This window comes from Salvelinus fontinalis, chromosome 6, assembly GCF_029448725.1.
Source record: "Salvelinus fontinalis isolate EN_2023a chromosome 6, ASM2944872v1, whole genome shotgun sequence".
Taxonomy (NCBI): Eukaryota; Metazoa; Chordata; class Actinopteri; order Salmoniformes; family Salmonidae; genus Salvelinus; species Salvelinus fontinalis.
The window spans coordinates 54,357,520-54,378,517 of NC_074670.1; the positions used below are offsets into that span (position 1 = coordinate 54,357,520).

The following is a 20,998-nucleotide window of genomic DNA, read 5'->3' on the forward strand; positions in this document are numbered from 1 at the left end:
TAAAAAAACCAAGAAAGGAACATCAGTTTGTCAGTTGTTAAGGAAGCCTATTTATTAAGAACAATGGGACACAAATTTTTAGCAAAAATAGTTTGCTTCCATCATTGTAAACAGTTCCTAATTATGTACTGCTAGCCAATAATTAAAAAGGTAGACTCAGCGAAATGACATTGCCACGAGCAGCAACACAGATAGAGATGAGCAAGATGCAACACTTCGCTCTCACACAGTATCTGTGCACGGGTTCACTTCACGCTGTTACAGCGTGGTAGGTAAGGGACCAAAACAGCAGAGAAGTTGAGCAACGTGCTTCAACGCTCTTAGTTGTTGCAGAAATTGATCCACTTTGCTGTGTACTTTCTGCATCTACATCATATCGCTGAGTCTACGTTTAAAAACAGACTTTTTACTTTAGCTGAAAACGATGCAGGGATTTAAAAATAAATATACTTTAACATACACAGCTTGCCTCTTAGGTTGAAAACAAGGTCAAGTGATTGAAATTGAGTGGGCAAGTCAAGGAAATTAGTTCTCGGTCAAGGAACCGTGTTCAAATACTCAGACTCAGGGAGAAGAGAAAACACAAACAGTACATGTTTTCTGCACAGAATATATGCATTACAAACTAGCAAGACCCCCCTTGCCTACAACACAAGGTCTCTTAGTTCACCGACATTTGTTTCTGCATCTTAAAAGAAAACCTAACCGTGAAGAAAGCATTGGGGCCTATTACTAAATGTATTGCAACTTATTCAACAACCAGAAATTGGACACCATTATTTGTTTGGTAAAAAAACAACTTAAAAAATGACAAAGCTCATGATTCTGTGAGTTCCGGGCCATGTGGTGGTGGTCACCAATGTGTTGCTCCATATCTGCAACGTTCTCCAGGCTACCAGCCACCCTTGCCTCCCTTTTTCTTCTTCTGAGGGGCCTTCTTGCGGGCCCCTGGCCCTGCAATGGCAGGCTTCTGCTGTCGCGGAGGGACAACGTTGCTGGCAGCGGGGGCCGAGGTGGAGGCAGAGGCTTGGGCTGACCCTGGCCGGGGGGAGGTGGGGGGACTGTTGGCTGTCTTACTGGCATCCCTGGAAACACAGCAAAATTAAGTGATTACCAACCAAATGCAACACACTACATGACAAAGGGTGCCAACTGAATGAATCTGGAGTCAGACAGATGTATTAAATGTTCAACTATTAGATTCATATACCTTTTTAAAAGTGAAAGTGACAAACGATAAGAGACAAGGATGCGTTACTCACAGGTCGGACGCGGCTCCTGACGTGGCCCCCTGCGTGCCTTTACCCACTTGTTCCTTCTTCTTGCCCTTCTTCCTGCCCCGGTAGTAGGTGCGCTCTCTCATGGGCAGCCATCTCTCCTGGTCAGGGTTCGCCGTGGGGTCGTAGTTCTTGGGCAATTTTCCTAAACAGAGGCGAGAGTAAAATAGAAATTCCCCATCCAAATCAGAGATGTTGACTTTATAAACCTCTTAAGAATCCGCCCCTTTCCCCCCCCCAATTTTCTAACTGCCTGTAGCTCAGGACCTGAAGCAAGGATATGCATGTTCTTGATACCATTTTAAAGGAAACACTTTGAAGTTTGTGGAAATGTGAAATTAATGTAGGAGAATAACACATTAGATCTGGTAAAAGATAATGCAAAGAAAAAAACATGCATATTTTTTGTTATTGTTGTACCATCTTTGAAATGCAAGAGAAAGGCCATAATGTTTTATTCCAGCCCAGGCACAATTTAGATTTTGTCCACCAGATGGCAGCAGTGCACATGCAACGTTTTAGACTGATCCAATGTGCCATTGCATATATATTCAAAATGTTTTATCAAGACTGCCCAAATGTACCGAATTGGTTTATTAATTCAAGTTCATAATGGTGCACTCTCCTCAAACAATAGCATGGTATTCTTTCACTGTAATAGCTACTGTAAATTGGACAGTGCAGTTCAATTAACATTAATTTAAGCTTTGTACCCATATCAGATATGCCTATGTCCTGGGACATTTTTTTGTTACTTTCAACCTCATGCTAATCACATTAGCTCAACCGACCCTCAGGGGGAGGGGGTACACCGATCCCATAGAGGTTAATAAGACATTCACATACAACATGACAACATACCCTTCTTTTTCTTCCTCTTCTTTTTAACATCCCCCTGGCTGTGGAGAGATAATATTGATAGTGAAAGCCTATGTATAAAACAGGTATTACACAGCTTAATTAACGCAGCCTTTAATTAAAAGCATTTGGTCTCCTTACCCTTGTTCTTTTGGTAGGTTGTCTCCGGGTACTTTAGCGGCCTTCTTTCTGACGTAGTTGGCGCCATGAGAGTTCTCCAGCTCATCTACGTCCACGTTAAACAACATGCTTTCAGGGGAAGGGAGGTGCTTGCTGAGGCTGGGACAAAGGACTAAGGATATAATAAAATATGCTTTTCCATTCACTAAACAGTTCTAGGCACTTTATGATATCCCTGGTAAAATCACCTTGACTGTGAATGAGAACTGGACCAAATCAGAGATAGTCATTCAAATACTCAAAGATTTGACATTGCAGTTCTGACAGTTGTGCTATGATAGTGGCAACGGCATGGATTGCTGGATCAATTGCAAACATTCGTTCCAAATAAAGTTATTATTTATGTGTAGTTTCAAATACAGAGAGAGAGAAAAAAAGGATACGACTTGGCTTTATCTTGATCGACCAAAGAATAGGCAGAGATGAGTTGTGCCAAAGTGTGGATGTCATTGGTGTTTTGTCTGTGGAGCAAGGGAACAGATGAGTTGTTACACTGAATACCACACGTAGAGCAAGCAGGACATACACCAGCATCACCACTGCAGAATAGTAGAAACAGAACAATCGTTAAGAGCATCACTCACTTCCACAGTTGTTCCAGGTCACTGATGGCTTCCTTTTTCCGTCCATACTTCAGCTTGAAATCGGCGGCCTCTCGTACGAGTGCCAGGTGAATAGAGGAACCAGGCTGGGATGGAGGAAGACAAAGTGGAATAGTGGACAATGCAGTGTTACTATGGAAACAAATAGTAACACACACACTCCAGGATTTAAAAAGTTAAATTGAATTCTTTATAATGTGCTTGTTGACTAATACCTGTTCAGATTGGTAGTGCTGAATAGCTTGGCTGAAGACATCAATTGCGCTGTCGATGTCCTCTTCGTGGTTGTACATCGTTACCAGAGCTGAGATCTGTGAAACAATTTCAATTTGTTAGCAGGAGTGTTATGATGTAATGTTCGTTCAGAACATTTTAAATCTATGATTATATGTAGAATAATAGAAGTGTAACAACTAACCATTCCTTGTTTGTGCTTGAAATCTTCGATCGACTTCAAGATGTCACATGCTTTGGTAACGTGACCTTTGGAGAAGACACCAATGAAGGTTTATTTATTACGAGGTTACCTTCTACTCGGTCAGGTGCTCAAACACCTGAATTCAGACAGAACAGGAGTCACTTGCTCATCAAATGACATGATAGCACAGCACTAGGTATCAATCAGTAAGTACACTGTTAAGCACTAATCTAACTTATCATCTTCAATAGGCGGCAGGTAGCCTAGTGGTTAGAGCGTTGGGCCAGTAACCAAAAGGTTAATGGATCAAATCCCCGAGCTGACAAGGTAAAAATCTGCCGTTCTGCCCCATGAACAAGGCAGTTGTTCCCTGTTGGCCGTCATTGTAAATAAGAATTTGTTCTTAACTGACTTGCCTAGTTAAAGAAAGGTTAAATAAATAAAAAAAAATAAGCCTATTTTCTGCTTGTTACCCAGCGAGCAAAAAAATAAAAAAATAAAAATGGGGATATGGAAAGACAACCTTACCTTGAGTCAAATAGAGTTGTGCCATTGTTAATTTGATGCCAGATGCACTCTCTGGGTGCTGGTCTGCAAAACACTTTACAACAGAAACACACACAGCTAGCATTATACATACAAGAGCGTTCAATAGCTATTTATGTATTTATACATCAACTACACGTATCTCAAGTTAGGATCTGGTCAACAGGTAGTACCTGAAGCAGCTCCATGGCCTTGGAGTGTTGCTTCTCTCTGCACAGCTGAGCCACCTGGATCAGAACGGGCAGCGGGTGGCCTGGGTTCTGGGACTGGAGGCCTGACGACAGCTTTCTGCACTGGTCCGCCTGTGGGGTGCACGTAACAAATCAGCAATGACCGTTGAGATTCCCAGTCTAACCTGTTCACCATTCTCCCTGGTCTGGGACCAAAAGGCTCCTGAACGGCTTCAACCCCAAAGCCATAAGACTGCTGAACAGTTCAATAAACGGCTACCCGGACGTTCTGCTTTTCACCCCCTAGCTACATGTACTTCAATCAATCACCTAACCAACTCTATATATACACATATTACCTCAATCACCGGAACTACCTCGTACCCCAGTACACTGACTCAGTACTCCCTGTATATAGCCGTGTTATTTAGTTACTATTTTCTTTTGAAATATTTGTCAATTTTCGTACTTTTTAACTACATTGCTCGTAAGTAAGCATTTCATGGTAAACGTCTACACTTGTTGTATTTAGTGCATGTGACAAATAACATTTGATTTCATTTTGATTTGACATGAGTATGTAGTGAAATTGTCAAAATAAAGCTGTGAATAAAGAGTGGAGGATAATTTTAACAATGAGTTAATGTATTCAAATCCGATACCTGGTTAGTGTACATAGCCAACAGGGCTTTGTTGAATTCGATGGCTTGCAGCTGTTTCTTGGCCAGCTTGTACTCGACACCGTCAGCATTTGTCAATTTCACCTTCTTCTTAGAGTCAAACACGTTTTGGTCCTGCAGGAGAAAAAGCATATGAGCAACAGCATCAGCCCCCATGGCTGCAACAATAAGAGAACACAGTCAATAACAGCTTAGCCTGTTTCAATGTTTAGTAGTTCCTAGTAGTACAGGGAAGGTTCATGCGTGTATCTACCTTGTTTATTGTAATGATGTTGTTCGCAGTCACAGCTAGAAGTCCCACATCCGATGGCCTAGGATTCAACAAAAAATAATGCCACTACTCTCTCGTCTTGTGCCTACAATAGCACATACTTTACAATTGAATGTAATGGCTCAATTGATCCCACTTTAGAGTAACACTCACTTGAGCTTGATGACTTGGTTATAGAGCTGCAGCGCCACTTCTGTCCGACCCTGTAACTGCATAACGTAGGCCATCTGGGAGTGGATAACGGCCAGCTCTGACTCAATATCCTCCTCGGTTATATCCTGCACAAACCAGACAAGCAAAGTACGAGTCACAATTTAAAAAAAAAAAGACATTTTTAAATCTGTACACTCGCCATGACATTGTGAACGTATTTATTTCACAGGCATAGAGCACTCACCGAATCCTCAGACAAGGAAACACGACAAAGCTCTGAAAAAAATGACGCAAACAAAAATTGTCAACATTAACCATGAAAGGGCTGGACAAAACCTACCGCACAGCATTACAAATTAAGGCCATGTCTGTAGAATTGCAATTGTCTGTAGTCCTAACCTTCTGCTTCCTGTAGTTTGTTCATAGCCTCCGTGAGTTGGCCTTGACCAATTAGAGTACAGGCAGCGTTGTAGCTCAGCTCATATGTAGTCTCTGACAGGCCAAGATCATCCTGCAAAAACAGGGTGGAATTAAATGTATTATTCAGTGTTAAATTGAGACTCAGGGAAGATGAAGGATACTAAAGGCTTCAATAACCAAGTGTCTCAGAAGATCAGTACGAATAGAAGTCTGTTTTAAATGGGTGCAGATGACCCACCGGAGAAGCTTTCTCCCATGTGCTCATAGCAGCCACCACAGCTGAGAGGTTTGTCTTCCTCTCCTCTTCGTATTCATCCTGGGAGTTCCTGATCAGGTCCGTGTAGACAGCCTTGCACTCGTCATAGCGCTCCATACGGTACAGCTATGGTGAGAACAAAGGGGAGGTCAGGGATCAGTACATTGGGCCAGTTTACTGTGGCTGGCAGGATCATCCACTGAAGGGTAGACAGGCAAGCAGTGCAAACAACATCTAATGTCATTTCTTATTTTCATAAAGTCTTACCACTTGACCATAGAGTTCTTTGAGCTTGTCTGTTTGTTCTGAAACACCTTCAATAGTCTTCAGAGCACTTTCAACTCTGTTCAACCGGTACTCACAGTAGGCCTTTTCAAACACAATGATTTCACTGAGGAAGCACAAAGAAAGTGTTAAACATTGGCCTAAGGGTACAGCCAGGAGTTTCTCAAACCAGACCAAGTATTTATAGATTTTGCATCGCTACAAGATTATCACTATAGAACATTATGTTAAAGTCACAAGTCATTTTCAACATACCTGCCAAGTATTTTTGAATATGTGTTCATGACATTCAGTGCCTCTTTGAAGCTACCATTTTGCAGCAGGCATACTATTTTACAGCGAAGGGCTGTCACATCTTCCTTGACTTCATGCAAAACTGTGGAAGAAATGAATAATTGAGATTAAAGGGGCAAACTGCAGTTCTAACAGTAACAAAGCATACACCCCACCACTGTTTTAGTAGAGTTTAATGATGGGGCTGGAGAAATGTAACCTGTCAAATTCATAGACAGAGCTACAAATGCAAGGACTCACCCTCCATGAGATAAAAATGATACTTTCAACCATGTTGAGGTTATATACTGTACAACGTTGGTTTACAATTACATTGTTGACACACATTGGAGTAAAACAAGCTTATATTGTGGGTTCTGATGATGTATGACAGTTAAACTATGAACTAAGCTCATGAGGCATTTATATGTTCTAGTCAAGAATCACTGAGTGTATAATATTAATCTAAAAGTATTCATATAAATAAATAAAAATTAAAGTGATGTAGCAATCGCAGATTCGCCCTTAGTGTAGTTACATAAAAAATAATACTTTTCCTTCAGGTCAGTCACCACCAACGATAATTGAATCAAATCTCAATTTATGGTGTGCAATAGAGAACTCAATAATGTTCCAATGAAAGTGCAAATCTGTGAATCACACTTCCCAGCAGATACAAGGCTGATAGCTACAGGATAGATAGAGTCAAACAGGGTAGTTGCTAGCTAGCCAGCCAGCCAGCCAGCCAGCCAGCGAGCCAGCGAGCCAGCCAGCGAATTGGGACACGTCACTGTGTTTACAACTCAGATCTGACTGACAATTTTGAAATATTATCCCTAGAGTAAAAATATCCTATTACTGTTCTCAATAAAATCTACACCGTGTTCCGATCATTGGGGGGAAATTGTAATTTAACAAAAACTACCTAACTAGTGATTAGCTTGATTATAGCTGCATATTTATTTTTAACTAAGAGTTGTAACTTAACGTTAGCTCGCTAGCTAACCAGCTGGATAGTAATCATTCAGCCCTGAAACAACACAGAGCATTTATTCAGATTTGACAGCTACAAACATGTGAACAAGAGTAAAACCCTACTTTTGTTGACAGCTTTGATGGCCCGAGTAAAATCTCCATTCTGTCCACAACGATTCACTTCTGTCCACAGCGAAGCAACTGTGCCTCCTCCACTCGCCATCTTTCACTCCATGCAGACTGCCAGCGGAAGCACAATTATGTTTCTTCCGGATTGATAGAATCACAAAAATGGCTAAAGAAAAAAAGTCAAGAACCCGCATGCATTTAAAAAGACAAACATCATAATTAGCAAACGTATTTAGATACAAGGTGGGTTTCAGCATACACATTGATTAGTCAGATTATCTATTTTATATGTTCTTCTGATTGATGGGATTCCGCGCGTGCGTATTGCTAGATACAGACACAGCTCTGTGGGTGAAATCGAATTCACGGACTGTATGATGCAGTACTAGTAAGGGTGTATTGTTGTCGTGGACTGTGTGACGAGTTTATGTCCTACAGAAATGGCCGGGATTAAAGGTGAGGAAGTTGCTGTCTTACTTTTAAATAATACATTCATTGGATTACAAGAAATATAGTCAATCACACATAGCGAGCCAACTAGCTATGCTTTGACATGGTGTGCTGCTACCTAACCACTGCCTGAGTGCTAGCCAGTTAAGCGAACTATCCTCCTTTGCTAGCTAACTAATTTGATGTCGGCTTATTATCTGCTAACTATGTAACGTCAGCTAAATAACTAGCTAATTATATAACGTCAACTAGCAAGGACGTTAACTAGGCACTCTAGCTAGCTAGCTAATAACATGATTTGTATTCTAGTTAGTAACGCGTTAGGTAGCTACAGTTAACGTTAGGTTGCTAGATTAGCACCCGGCTAGTTATGGTATTGATGATGGGCCATTTAACTAGCTCATGATGCCATTACGAATCGATGAAATACACGTTAGAAACTAGCCTTGTCCTGCCAAACCTAATGTTGTATTGTTATGGCTAGGCAATTATGACAAGCTAAATTAGCTAACGTTTGACCTCGCTAACAAGTGCGTTGTCTCAATTCTCTTTTATCTAGTTAACCATCTAGATATCTATATCTAACTTCTCATGACATGCAGAAGTTTACAAATCAATGTTCTAACTAGTTAAATGAATACACTTTAATGCTAGCAACTTTCTAATAAACATCTATGATAGCTGAAAATACTCTGCATCCCCTCACCCAATCCATCCCAGCCAGGCCCTGAATGTGAAATCATCTGATTTGTCACATGATTATTTCCTCCTTGGAGCTACAGCATTAGGGTCATGGTCAGATGATCAATTATGACCTAAGGAATTAGTATTGCACACACACAAACAAACACAGTGGCTTAGTTTATTTCCCTCTCCTTTCTAGCTCTGATCAGCCTGTCCTTTGGTGGGGCTATTGGCCTCATGTTCCTGATGCTAGGATGTGCTCTTCCAGTGTATGAGTAAGTATCTTCATCATATTCATGTTTCATATGTTAATGTCACGTGCACAAGTACTGTAAAAAGCCTTTCTTGCAAGCTTTTATAATATGATGCTGCCCACATCAAGTATTTTCCAAGTCATAACCGACGGGAACTTCTCTCTTCACAGTAAATACTGGCCCTTGTTCCTCCTCTTCTTCTACATCCTCGCCCCAATCCCTTACTGCATCTCCCGGAGAATTGTTGACGACACAGACTCGGCCAGCAATGCCTGCAAAGAGCTGGCTTTATTTCTCACAACGGGCATAGTGGTTTCAGCCTTCGGCCTGCCTATCATTTTCGCAAGAGCTGATGTTGTAAGTATACATCTTGGTGATTTTACTTGTGTAGGCTAAGGGGTGTTTGACAACACTCTGCTCTCATACCTGTGCAGTAACAACATTGCATTAGCTTTGTTGTTACAAGTAATTGCTTTCTAATTGCATACATTTTTGGTGTTACACAAATGCAATAAGGACCATTTCTTATAGGACTGTTGGGCTACATCTTATAGGCTACCATTTGTGTAATAACAAGAAATGCTCAAATCCGTTACTAAACAACACTTAGAAAAGGGCTGTGATTTGCTCAGTCCAAACAGATTGAAAGTATGCAATGCAGAATTTTGTAACATATGTTGACTGAATTATTTATGTTTGTTGTTTACAGATTGCCTGGGGAGCATGTGCGCTTGTGTTAACAGGCAATGTAGTCATCTTCGCAACCATTCTGGGATTCTTTTTGGTGTTCGGCACAAACGACGACTTTAGTTGGCAGCAGTGGTAAAATTGGGGTGTGGTGGGGCTAAGTCAGAATTGTTTATTACTAGCATTGTTATTATTATTGTTATGATTGTAATTATTGTTTGTTGTTATTTATATGACTGCCCGTCCATAGACACACGAAACCAGTGCAATAATCTGTTTTAACTGTCATGCGGAATGTCAGACTGACTTCAGGTGGATGTGCTGACTTTCATTTTGACTTTTATTTTTGGCTCCATGTTTGTGAGTCTTCTCCCTTCATGTACTGTACAGGCTTATTTTTTGAGAGTTGCGATAAAATATTGTTGAGATCATAAATGCCCATTTAATCTGTGCAAATGCAAAAATGTCCACCTGGACTCAGATTGACCTATGGAAGGGGTCTTTGGCTATTGGTTTGAGATTTTTTTCCATTGTCTGAAGGTTGGAAGCTTTTGTCCTGTGACAAAGATATCTTCCTGATAAAAGATATGTAACTTTGGGAGTGAGGGTATACAGTAGCATGCTGGTCAGTTTCGAGGGGATAGTCTCCCCTTCCAAGTGCTGACATGAAGCTGAAGCACTGGATATTTTGCATGGAGTAAAGGTTGTTTTTGAAGAGCACATTGAAAGCTGAACGCCTGTGAGTTTCTCTCAGCTTGAAACCATTCAATATGAAGGTAGATACAGCATATATTGATAAAATGCATTATCCAATGCACTGTCCCCCATTGCAGTGATCAAATTCTAATGACTCGCCTATTCACCGACATTAATTTGATACAGGCCTCTTGTGTTTGGTAGTTTAGCGTAGCGTAGCATATTCTGCCCCTTTTGAAAATAGTCTAGAAGTCATTGTAACCCTGTGTCATCTTTTCTCTTTAGATAGTCATCAAAAATCTTGGTCAGACAGCCCAGGATTAAGGCTAGCCGGCGTGAAATGTGGCCAACTTAAGATCTAGGCTACTTATAACCCGGGTCACTAATACCGCTAGCCCTAGATTTACCAGGTATCCAAGAGACCAATTGGTTTCTATACCAGTAATTGGAAACCAATGCTGCACTGTAGTTATATTTCACAGATAAATGTGGATGAACCCTAGTTTTTCCCAAGGCATATCATGTTTTGTTCTATATTTAGTACATCTGCACTAAGATGTTTTCCCGTCCTCTCCCTGAAGGAAATCAATTCGCCGTATAGGTCTAAACTACTTTTATTGTGGTCCTTGTATACTTGCATTGGGTGTGCTGATACCATACATTCACTCAGTGTAGTTTGCCATTAGTTAAAGGTCTCAGAGGACTGTGTCCTGAGCTGTGAAGTTTGTTGTTACATCTAACTGAACTAGTTGTAGCTAAGCAAGGTATTAAGCATCTGTCACCCCGTGTGCACTGGCCTGTTTAGCTGGGTGGAAAGGTTGCGTGTTTAAGATCTCTTTGTTTTTATTTTGCAGATGGAGCAGTTATCTGTGAAAAGTGGTCTCTGGAAGAGGCAACAAACAAAAAAAGACTGAAATCCATCTAAAAATATTCCAGAAGTAATCGGAAGCACTGATTCATCCGGTATCTCTTTCTGTCTCACTCAGATTGTGAGTAAGTTTGTCAACTTCTTATTTCCAGTCTTCCAGAGACCACAACCTCCATGAAGATAGTGATCATAATGAAAACCCTTTTGCACCTTTTTTAAGTTTAGTTGAACTTTTTAAATAATCATTGTTACCTTGATTATCAAAGGTAATGTTACAACAAATGGTTTTTTGTGTTTTTGTTATCCTTTTCTGTAAGTAAAGTTTAAACTTTCCATACATCAAAAACAAATGATAAAATATACATTTGTGCCTACAGCAATGCACTGATGGCATACCTACAGTTTTTGGACATCCAGGGTAGGCTATTCATAGCATTTTGAACCACAATTTAAGCATTATAGACCGAGTATTGCTTAGTGAAAGTTTGAGAAATGTACAAAGAATTTCAATATAATTCTATCAAACAAATGAACACACACAAACGGCATAATCAGGTCATTCTAGTCATGGGATGGGTTTGTCACTGATCTCTTTTGTGAAAGATATGTTGTTTCACAGACCTGGAAGAAGATTTTATTTATTGGTATTAGAGGACGCTTTGTGTAGATGTCCAATTGCCACTTTCTATCTACAACTGTTGTGTTCGAAGGCAGAGGTCAGCATGGGGGTTTTCTTTTCTAAATAAAAGCCTTTTTTGAACATCCTCTCATTGAATGAATTATGCATAAAATTCTTACAGTATCAACACTTCCGAGTTGCATTTGGTCTGAGACTTTTGAAGAGACTCATTTATTTATGTGTTCTAACTTGACTACGACACCTTCAGATCTCGCAACAGGATCAAACCATTGATTCTATACAGTTGCTTTGACACATTCTGCACTGGTGTGTATAAGGTAGAGAATGACATGTTCATTAACCTTCACACCTGGAAGCGGGTAGTCAAGCACTAACAGGAGGAATGTGTTTTGTCTCCCCCACCTGGCAAGGAACTGACATGTGAAACAAGGCCATGCGTAAGCGGAGACTTCTTTATTAAAGGCCCCAGACTCAGTGCAGTGATGTCCCCATTGTTGTGCTCATATTAGCATCAGAACTGTAAATGGATCAATGGTTGTTCAGATGGGTAAAACCTCACAGCCCCCCTTGATTCAGATGAGGATAAAAACATGTCACTAGATAATTATATAGCAATTTCAGTCATGGTACAAATGCAAAGCCGAGGAGATTGTCTGCCAGGCAGACAATACTTCCTCTTTAGGAACGTTTATGGATTTTACTACCCTGAAATAAAATCCAAAATATAAATGTCAAGTAAAGAATAGGGTACCTGTTTTAAGGTTGTTTACCAGAAGGTTAGTTATGTAAGTGTATATAGCTCCAGGGTGTAGTTTAGATATGCATCCAAAGGTGCCTGCTAGCTACAACTTGTCCAATTGCCATGTTAGATTTCATAACATTCACAGCCCGAGGGGCACCATTTAGGTAGATTTGCATATAACTTTGGATCCTGTACAAACTAGGCCCTGAAAGGTTAAATCTTCAATTAAATCCTTAGTATATCCAGCGACACGCATTGTTGGTATTTTTCCAATTCCGTCTCGATGTTAAAGTGACAGAAATAGGCCTATATCGGTGTTATTGCAAACACATGAAAACGGGAGGAGTTTCTGTCTTTAGGGCGCCACGTAACTAGAAGCTAGTAAATCAGTGGCTTGCCCCTGTGCATCTGACAGTCATGGAAGCTGAACGATACAGGTGAACCACAGTAAGGGAACGAGGGAGACGGGAATGAGGAGGTTTTTCAGAGCCCATAGCTACAGCGATGAAGACAACAGTCAGATCCAGTACCTGACGGCTAAGTGTAACCGCCTGACACATGAAACAGGTAGGTATTGGTAGTTATTGGGTCATTATGGGACTGGGAGGACTTATAGATCAACTACTTTGGATTATTAGTCTGTTGGCTATTCACTCAAAGAAGAATCTGCCTGTCATTGATCAATGTACTGTACACATGTCACCATCATAATCAATTTCAAGATAGATAAAGTGTAGTTCTACAAGAAAAACAGCAATACACTAACAAAGTTAGCTATTCTCAGGGTGAATGATGCCATGATTTCACTGTTTCTAGTTAAGCCATATAACAGGCACCAATGATTTTACAGGGTTCAAAGTCCAAACCTACTGTACAGTGACAGAGAATCATTTGAATAGGTAAGGGCAAGTTGTCCTCTGATGTGGGAACAATATAACCATTCCAGTCACAGGGCTGTTGTCTTCTTTTGGTATAGCAGTGCTGGAGAGGGAATGCCTGGGGGCCAGGGAGAGAGAGAGGAGCCTGCAGAATGAGCTGGAGGCTCTGTCCACACAGCTCTGCCAACAGGAGCAGGTTAACATAGATTTGATGTACAAACACGATGAACTGCTCGGCAGGGTCCATCATGAACAGGTACTGACGTCTTGTTTCCATCTTTTCACTGGTCAACCACAGACGGCTCTTGTCACTCTGTGAAGCTGTGTACCGACAGTATAATTACAGTGTACGTGCTAATGTAATATTGTGTAATTGCATGGATCGAAGTCATGCAATTTTCTACATCTTTCTAATGTTCTACTTTCAATTGGCAGAATGTAGAATCTCAATGCAAAAAACTCAATACATTCCAATGCTAGTGAAGCTAAGCAAAATTGCCTTGAGACATTCCTTGTCAAATCCTAATTCTGTTCAACTACTCTCACGTGTGGGCTTGCTAGCCACATTTATCTACACAGTGCCTTGCAAACCTGTAAACCTGTTTTGCTGCCTGTAATTAAACCTGTAATTTAAACCTGTAATTTAAATGTATTTTTATTTCATGTAATGGACATACACAAAATAGTCCAAATTGGTGAAGTGAAATGAAAAACATTACTTGTTTAAAAAAGGTATTTAAAACAGTAAACTGAAAAGTGTTGCGCACATATGTATTCACCCCCTTTGCTATGAAGCCCCCAAATAAGATCTGGTGCAACCAATTACCTTCAGAAGTCACATAACTAGTTAAATAAAGTCCACGTGTGTGCAATTTAAGTGTCACGTGATCTGTCACATGATCTCAGTATATATACACCTGTTCTGAAAGGCCCCAGAGTCTGCAACACCACTAAGCAAGGGGCACCACCAAGCAAGGGGCACCATGAAGACCATGGATCTCTCCAAACAGGTCAGGGACAAAGTTGTGGAGAAGTACAGATCAGGGTTGTGTTATAAAAACATATCCGAAACTTTGAACATCCCACGGAACACCATTAAATCCATTATTAAAAAATTTAAAGAATATGGCACCACAACAAACCTGCCAAGAGAGGGCCGCCCACCAAAACTCACGGACCAGGCAAGGAGGGCATTAATCAGAGGGGCAACAAAGAGACAAAAGATAACCTTGAAGGAGCTGCAAAGCTCCACAATGGAGATGGGAGTATCTGTCCATAGGACCACTTTAAGCCTACACTCCACAAAGCTGGGCTTTACAGAAGAGTGGCCAGAAAAAAGCCATTGCGTTTGGTGTTCGCCAATAGGCACGTGGGAGACTCCCCAAACATATGGAAGAACCCCGAGAACACCATCCCCACAGTGACGCATGGTGGTGGCAGCATCATGCTGTGGGGATGTTTTTCATCGGCAGAGACTGGGAAACTGGTCGGGATTGAAGGAATGATGGCTGGAGCTAAATACAGGGAAATTCTCGAGGGATACCTGTTTCAGTCTTCCAGAGATTTGAGACTGGGACGGCGGTTCACCTTCCAGCAGGACAATGACCCTAAGCATACTGCTAAAGCAACACTCGAGTGGTTTAAGGGGAAACATTTAAATGTCTTGGAATGGCCTAGTCAAAGCACCGACCTCAATCCAATTGAGAATCTGTGGTATGACTTAAAGATTGCTATACACCAGCGGAACCCATCCAACTTGAAGGAGCTGGAGCAGTTTTACCTTGAATGGGCAAAAATCCCAGTGGCTAGACGTGCCAAGCTTATAGAGACATACCCCAAGAGACTTTCAGCTGTAATTGCTGCAAAAGGTGGGTCTACAAAGTATTGACTTTTGGGGGGGGGGGGGGGGGGGGGGTGACTAGTTATGCACGCTCAAGCTTTCAGTTTTTTGGGGTCATATTTCTTGTTTGTTTCACAATAAATAAAAAAATTGCATCTTCAAAGTGGTAGGTATGTTGTGTAAATCAAATGATACAATCTGGAATTAAATTAGATTTTTTTTTGGGGGGGGGGGGGTTGTAAGGCAACAAAATAGGAAAAATGCCAAAGGGGGTGAATACTTTCGCAAGCCACTGTAGGTGTTTTTGGAAATGACACTTGTAAAATCTCCAGAGTTTGTCAACTGGATGACATGAATACTAACAGTATAATAGAGGGAATGTCATGAAAATTCCTCCCATTTCTGAGGGAAGTCTTACAATAGCATGTGCTGAATACATACAGCATCTGTGTCCTTGTGTTTACCCATGTGTTTCTGTTTGTGTGGACTGTGGCCCTCACCAAGGATCTGGTTGTGTTCTTGCAGCAACGGGTGCATCTTGTGGTGGAGGAGAGCTCCAGAGATGCTGCACTGCTGGGCCTACAGCTGGAACAGGTCAACTCGGAGCTACTGCACCTGCAAAGTTCTGAGGTGCAGCTGGAAGGCCTGGTGGAAGAGCTGCACACTGAGGACCTGCAGAGAGCTGTATTGACAGAGGACCTTCAGGTGCAGCTGCACAGGTAAGTCTACTGTCCTGCACTGTGGGAAGGAGAAAGTAAATGGTACTATTGTGTGTGTACCCAAAGACCCCCTTAATGTTTAAAACATAAGACATACTTTTTTTAAAAATGGCAGCAGTATTTAGCTATGGTTTATCCAGCTGTACAAATGGACATACTGTAAAAGTAAAGCCAGTCCAGAGAAGGGCGTGCACTAAGCAAATAAACATAAAAATTAATGAAACCCCTAACTTTTGATTACCATCTCCTACAAACATGAGCCAAGTGAAGCCGTCCCAACTGTTTTAAAAACACGTTGAACAGATCTCCAACGAGTCAGGTTGTCACACGTCAAATAGAAAATGTTTGGATTTGTGATTTTAAGTCTGCAAAAACACACGTGCCCTTAAGCATGCTGTGCTATAACTTGCTGACTTTGAATCCCCAGTTTGGAAAATTGGCTGACAGTCAGAATACGTTATCACATCGTGATTTCAGGGGTAGCATTGCACTAGGGGTATGATAAAGGGGAGTTTAACATGAGCTCAGCTCAAACCCTCAAGCTGAAATTCATTGTTTGCCTGTGAAAGATAAACTGGGGAATCATAGAGAAGTACGTTTTCATGATTGATTGTACACGGAAATGACCAGGAGGTTACATGTTGGTTAGATATATTGGCTGTTCATGCAACATTCAGGAGGGATGATGCATAATAGATTTTTTTAAGACCACAAATTAGAAACATTTCTAAGCACCTAAGTTCAGGGTCTCTTATGTGTCTTTGGCCGACAGTAAGGTATTGGAGTTGGAAGCGCTTCAGTGCTGCTACGCTGCCAGCACCCAGGAGCTGGAGGAGCTGCGCAGCGCCTGCCAGAGGAAGGTGCAGGGACTGCAGCGGGAGAACGAGGGCAGCCTGAAGAAGCTCCAGGAGACGGCCGAGCAGTTTGAGTGGCTGTGTGAACAGCAGCGCTACTGGATATGCTGCGTCAAGAGGTAGCTATGCTCTACCATCACTCTGTTGTCATTGGTTATTTAGAACAGACAGTGGATAACACCAGATTTAACCTCTGGATGAAACCTCCAGATTCAAAGACTGCCTGTCAGAAGAGAAGGACTCTCTGGTGCAGCAGGTGAAACGGTTGGAGAAGGAGGTAGCAGAGCTGAGGAAGAGCTCAGAGAGCACCACCCAGATGCTGTGCTGCCCCCTAGAGGACACAGTCAGCCAGCACTGTGACAGGTAACAGCAATTTGTCCTCAGTGACCCGAGGCCTCTACCTATAACAACTTGTCTCAGCTCAGTTTTTCTTCCTCAGTCATACCATTAACAGTCAGTTATGTGTGACACAGCAAAACAGGCCCCATAACAATTCTCAGACATAGCTAATGTAATTGGTAACAACGGTTACAGACACAGGCTTTTCTCAATCCCACATGTCCATGAGAACTTATTCCCTTCCCTTTCCGATTCTGCAGAATGCCCTCTTGGGAATCCGGTAAGGTGGCTGACCTGCAAACCCAGGTGGACAAATGGAGAAAGCTGTATGAGGACCTCTTCAGCCAGTTCACACCCCACCCAGTAAGCATAGCCAACACTAACTTTGACCAAACCAATGGCCATGAGTTGCACATCTCTAGTCTTCAGGGGCTACGTCTTGCTGTGTGTTGCCAATCAGTGAGTTTGTTTGCCTGCTGGATTTAGAATGACTACAGACGGGAGTTGTGCTTCACTGGCCTAAATGGACATGGCAATAGTAATATGACTGCCGAGGATCTGGAGAATCGTATGAACCTTCATTTCTTGGGGCATGGATTTCTGTCTTGTTTTCTCAGTCAGTCTGTGCTATGCATGGCTGTGTTCCAGGCAACGGGGTGCTCTTCCAAACCAAGGGAATGAGATGACTAATGACTGGAGGAGGTGTTTCCCAGAGGTCTCTGTGCTTTGTTCCCTTTTGACTAGCTCTGGAGTGCACATTTTGAGATAATTATTCTGATTGAGTGCAGATGATGCAGGCTGCAGTCTCTAGTGAGCCTGAGAGAAGAGGAAGTTAGCCGAAGCAATAGGGACTGCTGGAGGAGACGTATAGGACATGAGACAAGTGACCATGCTAAAATGCATTACCGTTTTATGAATTATATGGTTGATTCACACACCAGAGGACAGACTCATGTTATGACTCTTACATTTGAGGGAGATAAAAATATCATACTGTTCCTTACATGAAGGTTTGGGGAGGGAGCAGATGTTGAATTTTCCAGAATATTCTCACTGTAAATTGTGTAGGCCCTGTGTGTGTGGTTTATGTTCATTGCCTTTTGGCCGGACTCACCTATAGTTTATTTTGTATTCTCAGGGGGGGCACGTTGTCGACGGACACCAAAAACCTCCTTGAGGTCAGAAGACCATGAAATCCATCTATTTTTCTTCAACCCAGTGGAGGCACTCCTAACTTTTGTCTGTTTGTCTCGCTACTCAACTGTTTCTGAGAACCATACAACCTCCCCGTTCTATTGTTGTCATTGTTTAAATGTCTTGAAACCACTGCATGACTGTACTGGAGTGTGATATGCAACTTCGTTACAGTCTATTGTCTATATTTTGGTATGAGTGTTAGTGTTCTCCTATTTGGACACACTTTCCTGTCATTGTCTATTTTCAGACACACTGGTGGAACATAGTAAATCAACAAGTAAAAACACCTGGGAATGTCTGTCTTGTTGTTACTCTGCCAATCCTGATGATGACTCTAGCTGATGAGCAGAGAACCACAACACATGCTAATGTTTTGTCCTGGTGAACATTCCTGACATTAACTCCCATCATTTACAATTAACCAGATGTGGGATTAAAAACTCAACTCATGTAAAATATACTGTGTCTGTAAAATGTACATAGGTTCAGAACTTTTGTGAAACGGCACAGTTAAAAATATATGGCAAAATAGAACTCAAACTGGATGCACTTTAGCAATAGATGGTAGTTGAAGGATGGGATTAAAAACAAACAAAAGGGAACTATTGTAAAATACGTAGTCTGTAAAGTGTGTGTAGAAGCCTAAGTGGTGTTGTCCATTAGTTTACTCAAATTAGGAGAAGGCATGTTAGGTTTAGGGGGGAAATAATAAAGGAAAATATATTTTTAAAAGATATATATATATATATAGTAGCAGTCAAAAGTTTGGACACCTACTCATTCAAGGGTTTTTATTTTTTACTATTTTCTACATTGTAGAATAATAGTGAAGACAAACTATGAAATACCGCATATGGAATCATGTAGTAACCAAAAAGTGTTAAACAAATCAAAATATATTTGAGATTCTTCAAAGTAGCCACCCTTTACCTTGATAAAAGCTTTGCACACTCTTGGCATTCTCTCAACCAGCTTCACCTGGAATGCTTTTCCAACAGTCTTGAAGGAGTTCCCACATATGCTGAGCACTTGTTGGCTGCTTTTCCTTCACTCTGCGGTCCAACTCATCCCAAACCATCTCAATTGGGTTGAGGTCGGGGGATTGTGGAGGCCATGTAAACTGATGCAGCACTCCATCACTCTCCTTGGTTAAATAGCCCTTACACAGCCTAGAGGTGTGTTGGGTCATTGTCCTGTTGAAAACAAGTGATTGTCCCACTAAGTGCAAACCAGATGGGATGGCGTATCACTGCAGAATGCTGTGGTAGCCATGCTGGTTAAGTGTGCCTTGAGTTCTAAATCACTGCAGAGATCATCCGTTAACCTACTCTGCGTCTCACAAAGACACGGTGGTTGTAACAAATCTAAAATTTGGTCTCATCAGACCAAAGGACAGATTTCTACAGGTCTAATGTCCATTGCTCATGTTTCTTGGCTCAAGCAAGTCTCATATTTTTATTGGTGTCCTTTAGTAGTTTCTTTGCACCAATTTGACCATGAAGGCTTGATTCACGCAGTCTCCTCTGAACAGTTGATGTTGAGATGTGTCTTTTACTTGAGCTCTGTGAAACATTTATTTGGGCTGCAATTTCTGAGGCTGGTAACTCTAATAAACTTGTCCTCTGCAGAAGAGGTAACTCTGGGTCTTCCTTTCCTGTGGCGGTCCTCATGAGAGCCAGTTTCATCATAACGCTTGATGGTTTTTGCGACTGCACTTGAAGAAACTTTCAAACTTTCAAAGTAATGATGGAATGTATCTCTTTTCTTATTTGAGCTGTTCTTGCCATAATATGGACTTGGTCTTTTACCAAACAGGGCTATCTTCTGTATACCACCCTTACCTTGTCACAACACAACTGATTGTCTTAAATGCATTAAGAAGGAATTAAATTCCACAAATTAACTTTGAACAAGGCACATATTTTATTTGAAATGCATTCCAGGTGACTACCACATTAAGCTAGTTGAGAGAATGCCAAGAGTGTGCAAAGCTGTCATCAAGGCAAAGGATGGCTACATGTTACTACATGATTCCATATGTGTTATTTCATAGTTGTGATGTCTTCACTATTATTCTACAATGTAGAAATTAGTCAAAATAAAGAAAAACCTTTGAATGTGTAGGTGTGTTTTGACTGGTACTGTATATATTTACCCAAAAATATATATGTGGGATTGGAAATGTAATGACAATTACACTGAAGGAATCTACAATCTATCTGCATAGATTAAAGCTGATCTACCCCCTAAAAATGTTTTTGTTGAAAGACATTGTCTGATTCATTTCTATATCAACCACAACAGGATTCAACAGCTGCCGTGTGTGAAGTCAGATGACCTGAAGGTGTTCTGGAAGGCGAAGGTGTAGCCATGGATGAACTATGTGTTGCAGCTGGAAACTAGTTGAATTTGCACATAATAAATAGTTAAGAACCCAACCATGCAGAATCCAACCTGGGTTTATTAATGGTACCATTACAGGTATTACCAGAATAGCACATTTACGTTTAACCTTGGTCACAACCAGGGAAACACATTATATACATTCAACACCAGTATATATCCATTAAAAATGAGAATTTTGTTATGTGTGAAATAAATGTTTGTCTACTGACCTGCTTGTCTAAATATAAAGTCCTCACCTAGGGGTTATAAAT

The 20,998-nt window shown here is 41.2% G+C and overlaps 3 protein-coding genes across 5 annotated transcripts; 2 read left to right on the forward strand and 1 right to left on the reverse strand.

Annotated features, from left to right (window-relative positions):
- Nucleotides 1-26: 26 nt before the first annotated feature.
- Nucleotides 27-8,705, reverse strand: LOC129858153 (signal recognition particle subunit SRP72-like). Of its 2 annotated transcripts, XM_055927158.1 has the most exons (20): nucleotides 8,650-8,705; nucleotides 7,488-7,659; nucleotides 6,372-6,492; nucleotides 6,099-6,222; nucleotides 5,814-5,957; nucleotides 5,555-5,666; nucleotides 5,400-5,431; nucleotides 5,156-5,280; nucleotides 4,985-5,042; nucleotides 4,714-4,845; nucleotides 4,055-4,183; nucleotides 3,864-3,936; nucleotides 3,336-3,400; nucleotides 3,133-3,228; nucleotides 2,900-3,003; nucleotides 2,699-2,776; nucleotides 2,277-2,414; nucleotides 2,139-2,176; nucleotides 1,263-1,422; nucleotides 27-1,085 (listed from the first exon to the last, which is right to left on the reverse strand). In XM_055927158.1, exons 2-20 carry the CDS (start codon nucleotides 7,585-7,587, stop codon nucleotides 893-895), a joined length of 2,022 nt encoding a protein of 673 aa, XP_055783133.1. In that variant the 5' UTR covers nucleotides 7,588-7,659; nucleotides 8,650-8,705; the 3' UTR covers nucleotides 27-892. The 2 variants fall into 2 exon arrangements, with proteins under 2 accessions (XP_055783133.1, XP_055783134.1); XM_055927159.1 differs by lacking the exon at nucleotides 8,650-8,705 and having other exon boundaries at nucleotides 7,488-7,677.
- LOC129858155 (leptin receptor overlapping transcript-like 1) lies at nucleotides 7,816-11,892 on the forward strand. Of its 2 annotated transcripts, XM_055927163.1 has the most exons (5): nucleotides 7,816-7,949; nucleotides 8,827-8,902; nucleotides 9,052-9,238; nucleotides 9,591-9,703; nucleotides 11,119-11,892. In XM_055927163.1, coding segments are annotated over exons 1-5 (393 nt in total). In that variant the 5' UTR covers nucleotides 7,816-7,933; the 3' UTR covers nucleotides 11,120-11,892. The 2 variants fall into 2 exon arrangements, with proteins under 2 accessions (XP_055783138.1, XP_055783137.1); XM_055927162.1 differs by having other exon boundaries at nucleotides 7,819-7,949; nucleotides 9,591-11,892.
- A 99-nt stretch (nucleotides 11,893-11,991) lies between these two features.
- On the forward strand, nucleotides 11,992-18,627 carry LOC129858154 (uncharacterized). The gene is made up of 7 exons (XM_055927161.1): nucleotides 11,992-13,081; nucleotides 13,491-13,648; nucleotides 15,758-15,951; nucleotides 16,724-16,924; nucleotides 17,016-17,168; nucleotides 17,405-17,507; nucleotides 18,283-18,627. Exons 1-7 carry the CDS (start codon nucleotides 12,985-12,987, stop codon nucleotides 18,319-18,321), a joined length of 945 nt encoding a protein of 314 aa, XP_055783136.1. The 5' UTR covers nucleotides 11,992-12,984; the 3' UTR covers nucleotides 18,322-18,627.
- The last annotated feature ends 2,371 nt before the right edge of the window (nucleotides 18,628-20,998 follow it).

What these genes read in the sequence shown, in the direction of transcription:
- LOC129858153 (XM_055927158.1), bottom strand. Translation starts at nt 7,587, where the DNA reads ATGGCGAGTGGAGGAGGCACAGTTGCTTCGCTGTGGACAGAAGTGAAT. An exon ending in TATTCAAAAATACTTGGCAG is followed by an intron (nt 6,223 to 6,371) that starts GTATGTTGAAAA and finishes GTGCTTCCTCAG; the next exon opens with TGAAATCATTGTGTTTGAAA. An exon ending in TCAGGAGCCGCGTCCGACCT is followed by an intron (nt 1,086 to 1,262) that starts GTGAGTAACGCA and finishes CTGTGTTTCCAG; the next exon opens with GGATGCCAGTAAGACAGCCA.
- LOC129858155 (XM_055927162.1), top strand. An exon ending in TGTGCTCTTCCAGTGTATGA is followed by an intron (nt 8,903 to 9,051) that starts GTAAGTATCTTC and finishes CTCTCTTCACAG; the next exon opens with TAAATACTGGCCCTTGTTCC. An exon ending in TTTTCGCAAGAGCTGATGTT is followed by an intron (nt 9,239 to 9,590) that starts GTAAGTATACAT and finishes TGTTGTTTACAG; the next exon opens with ATTGCCTGGGGAGCATGTGC.
- LOC129858154 (XM_055927161.1), top strand. Translation starts at nt 12,985, where the DNA reads ATGAGGAGGTTTTTCAGAGCCCATAGCTACAGCGATGAAGACAACAGT. An exon ending in TGGATATGCTGCGTCAAGAG is followed by an intron (nt 16,925 to 17,015) that starts GTAGCTATGCTC and finishes TGAAACCTCCAG; the next exon opens with ATTCAAAGACTGCCTGTCAG. An exon ending in GCCAGTTCACACCCCACCCA is followed by an intron (nt 17,508 to 18,282) that starts GTAAGCATAGCC and finishes TTGTATTCTCAG; the next exon opens with GGGGGGCACGTTGTCGACGG.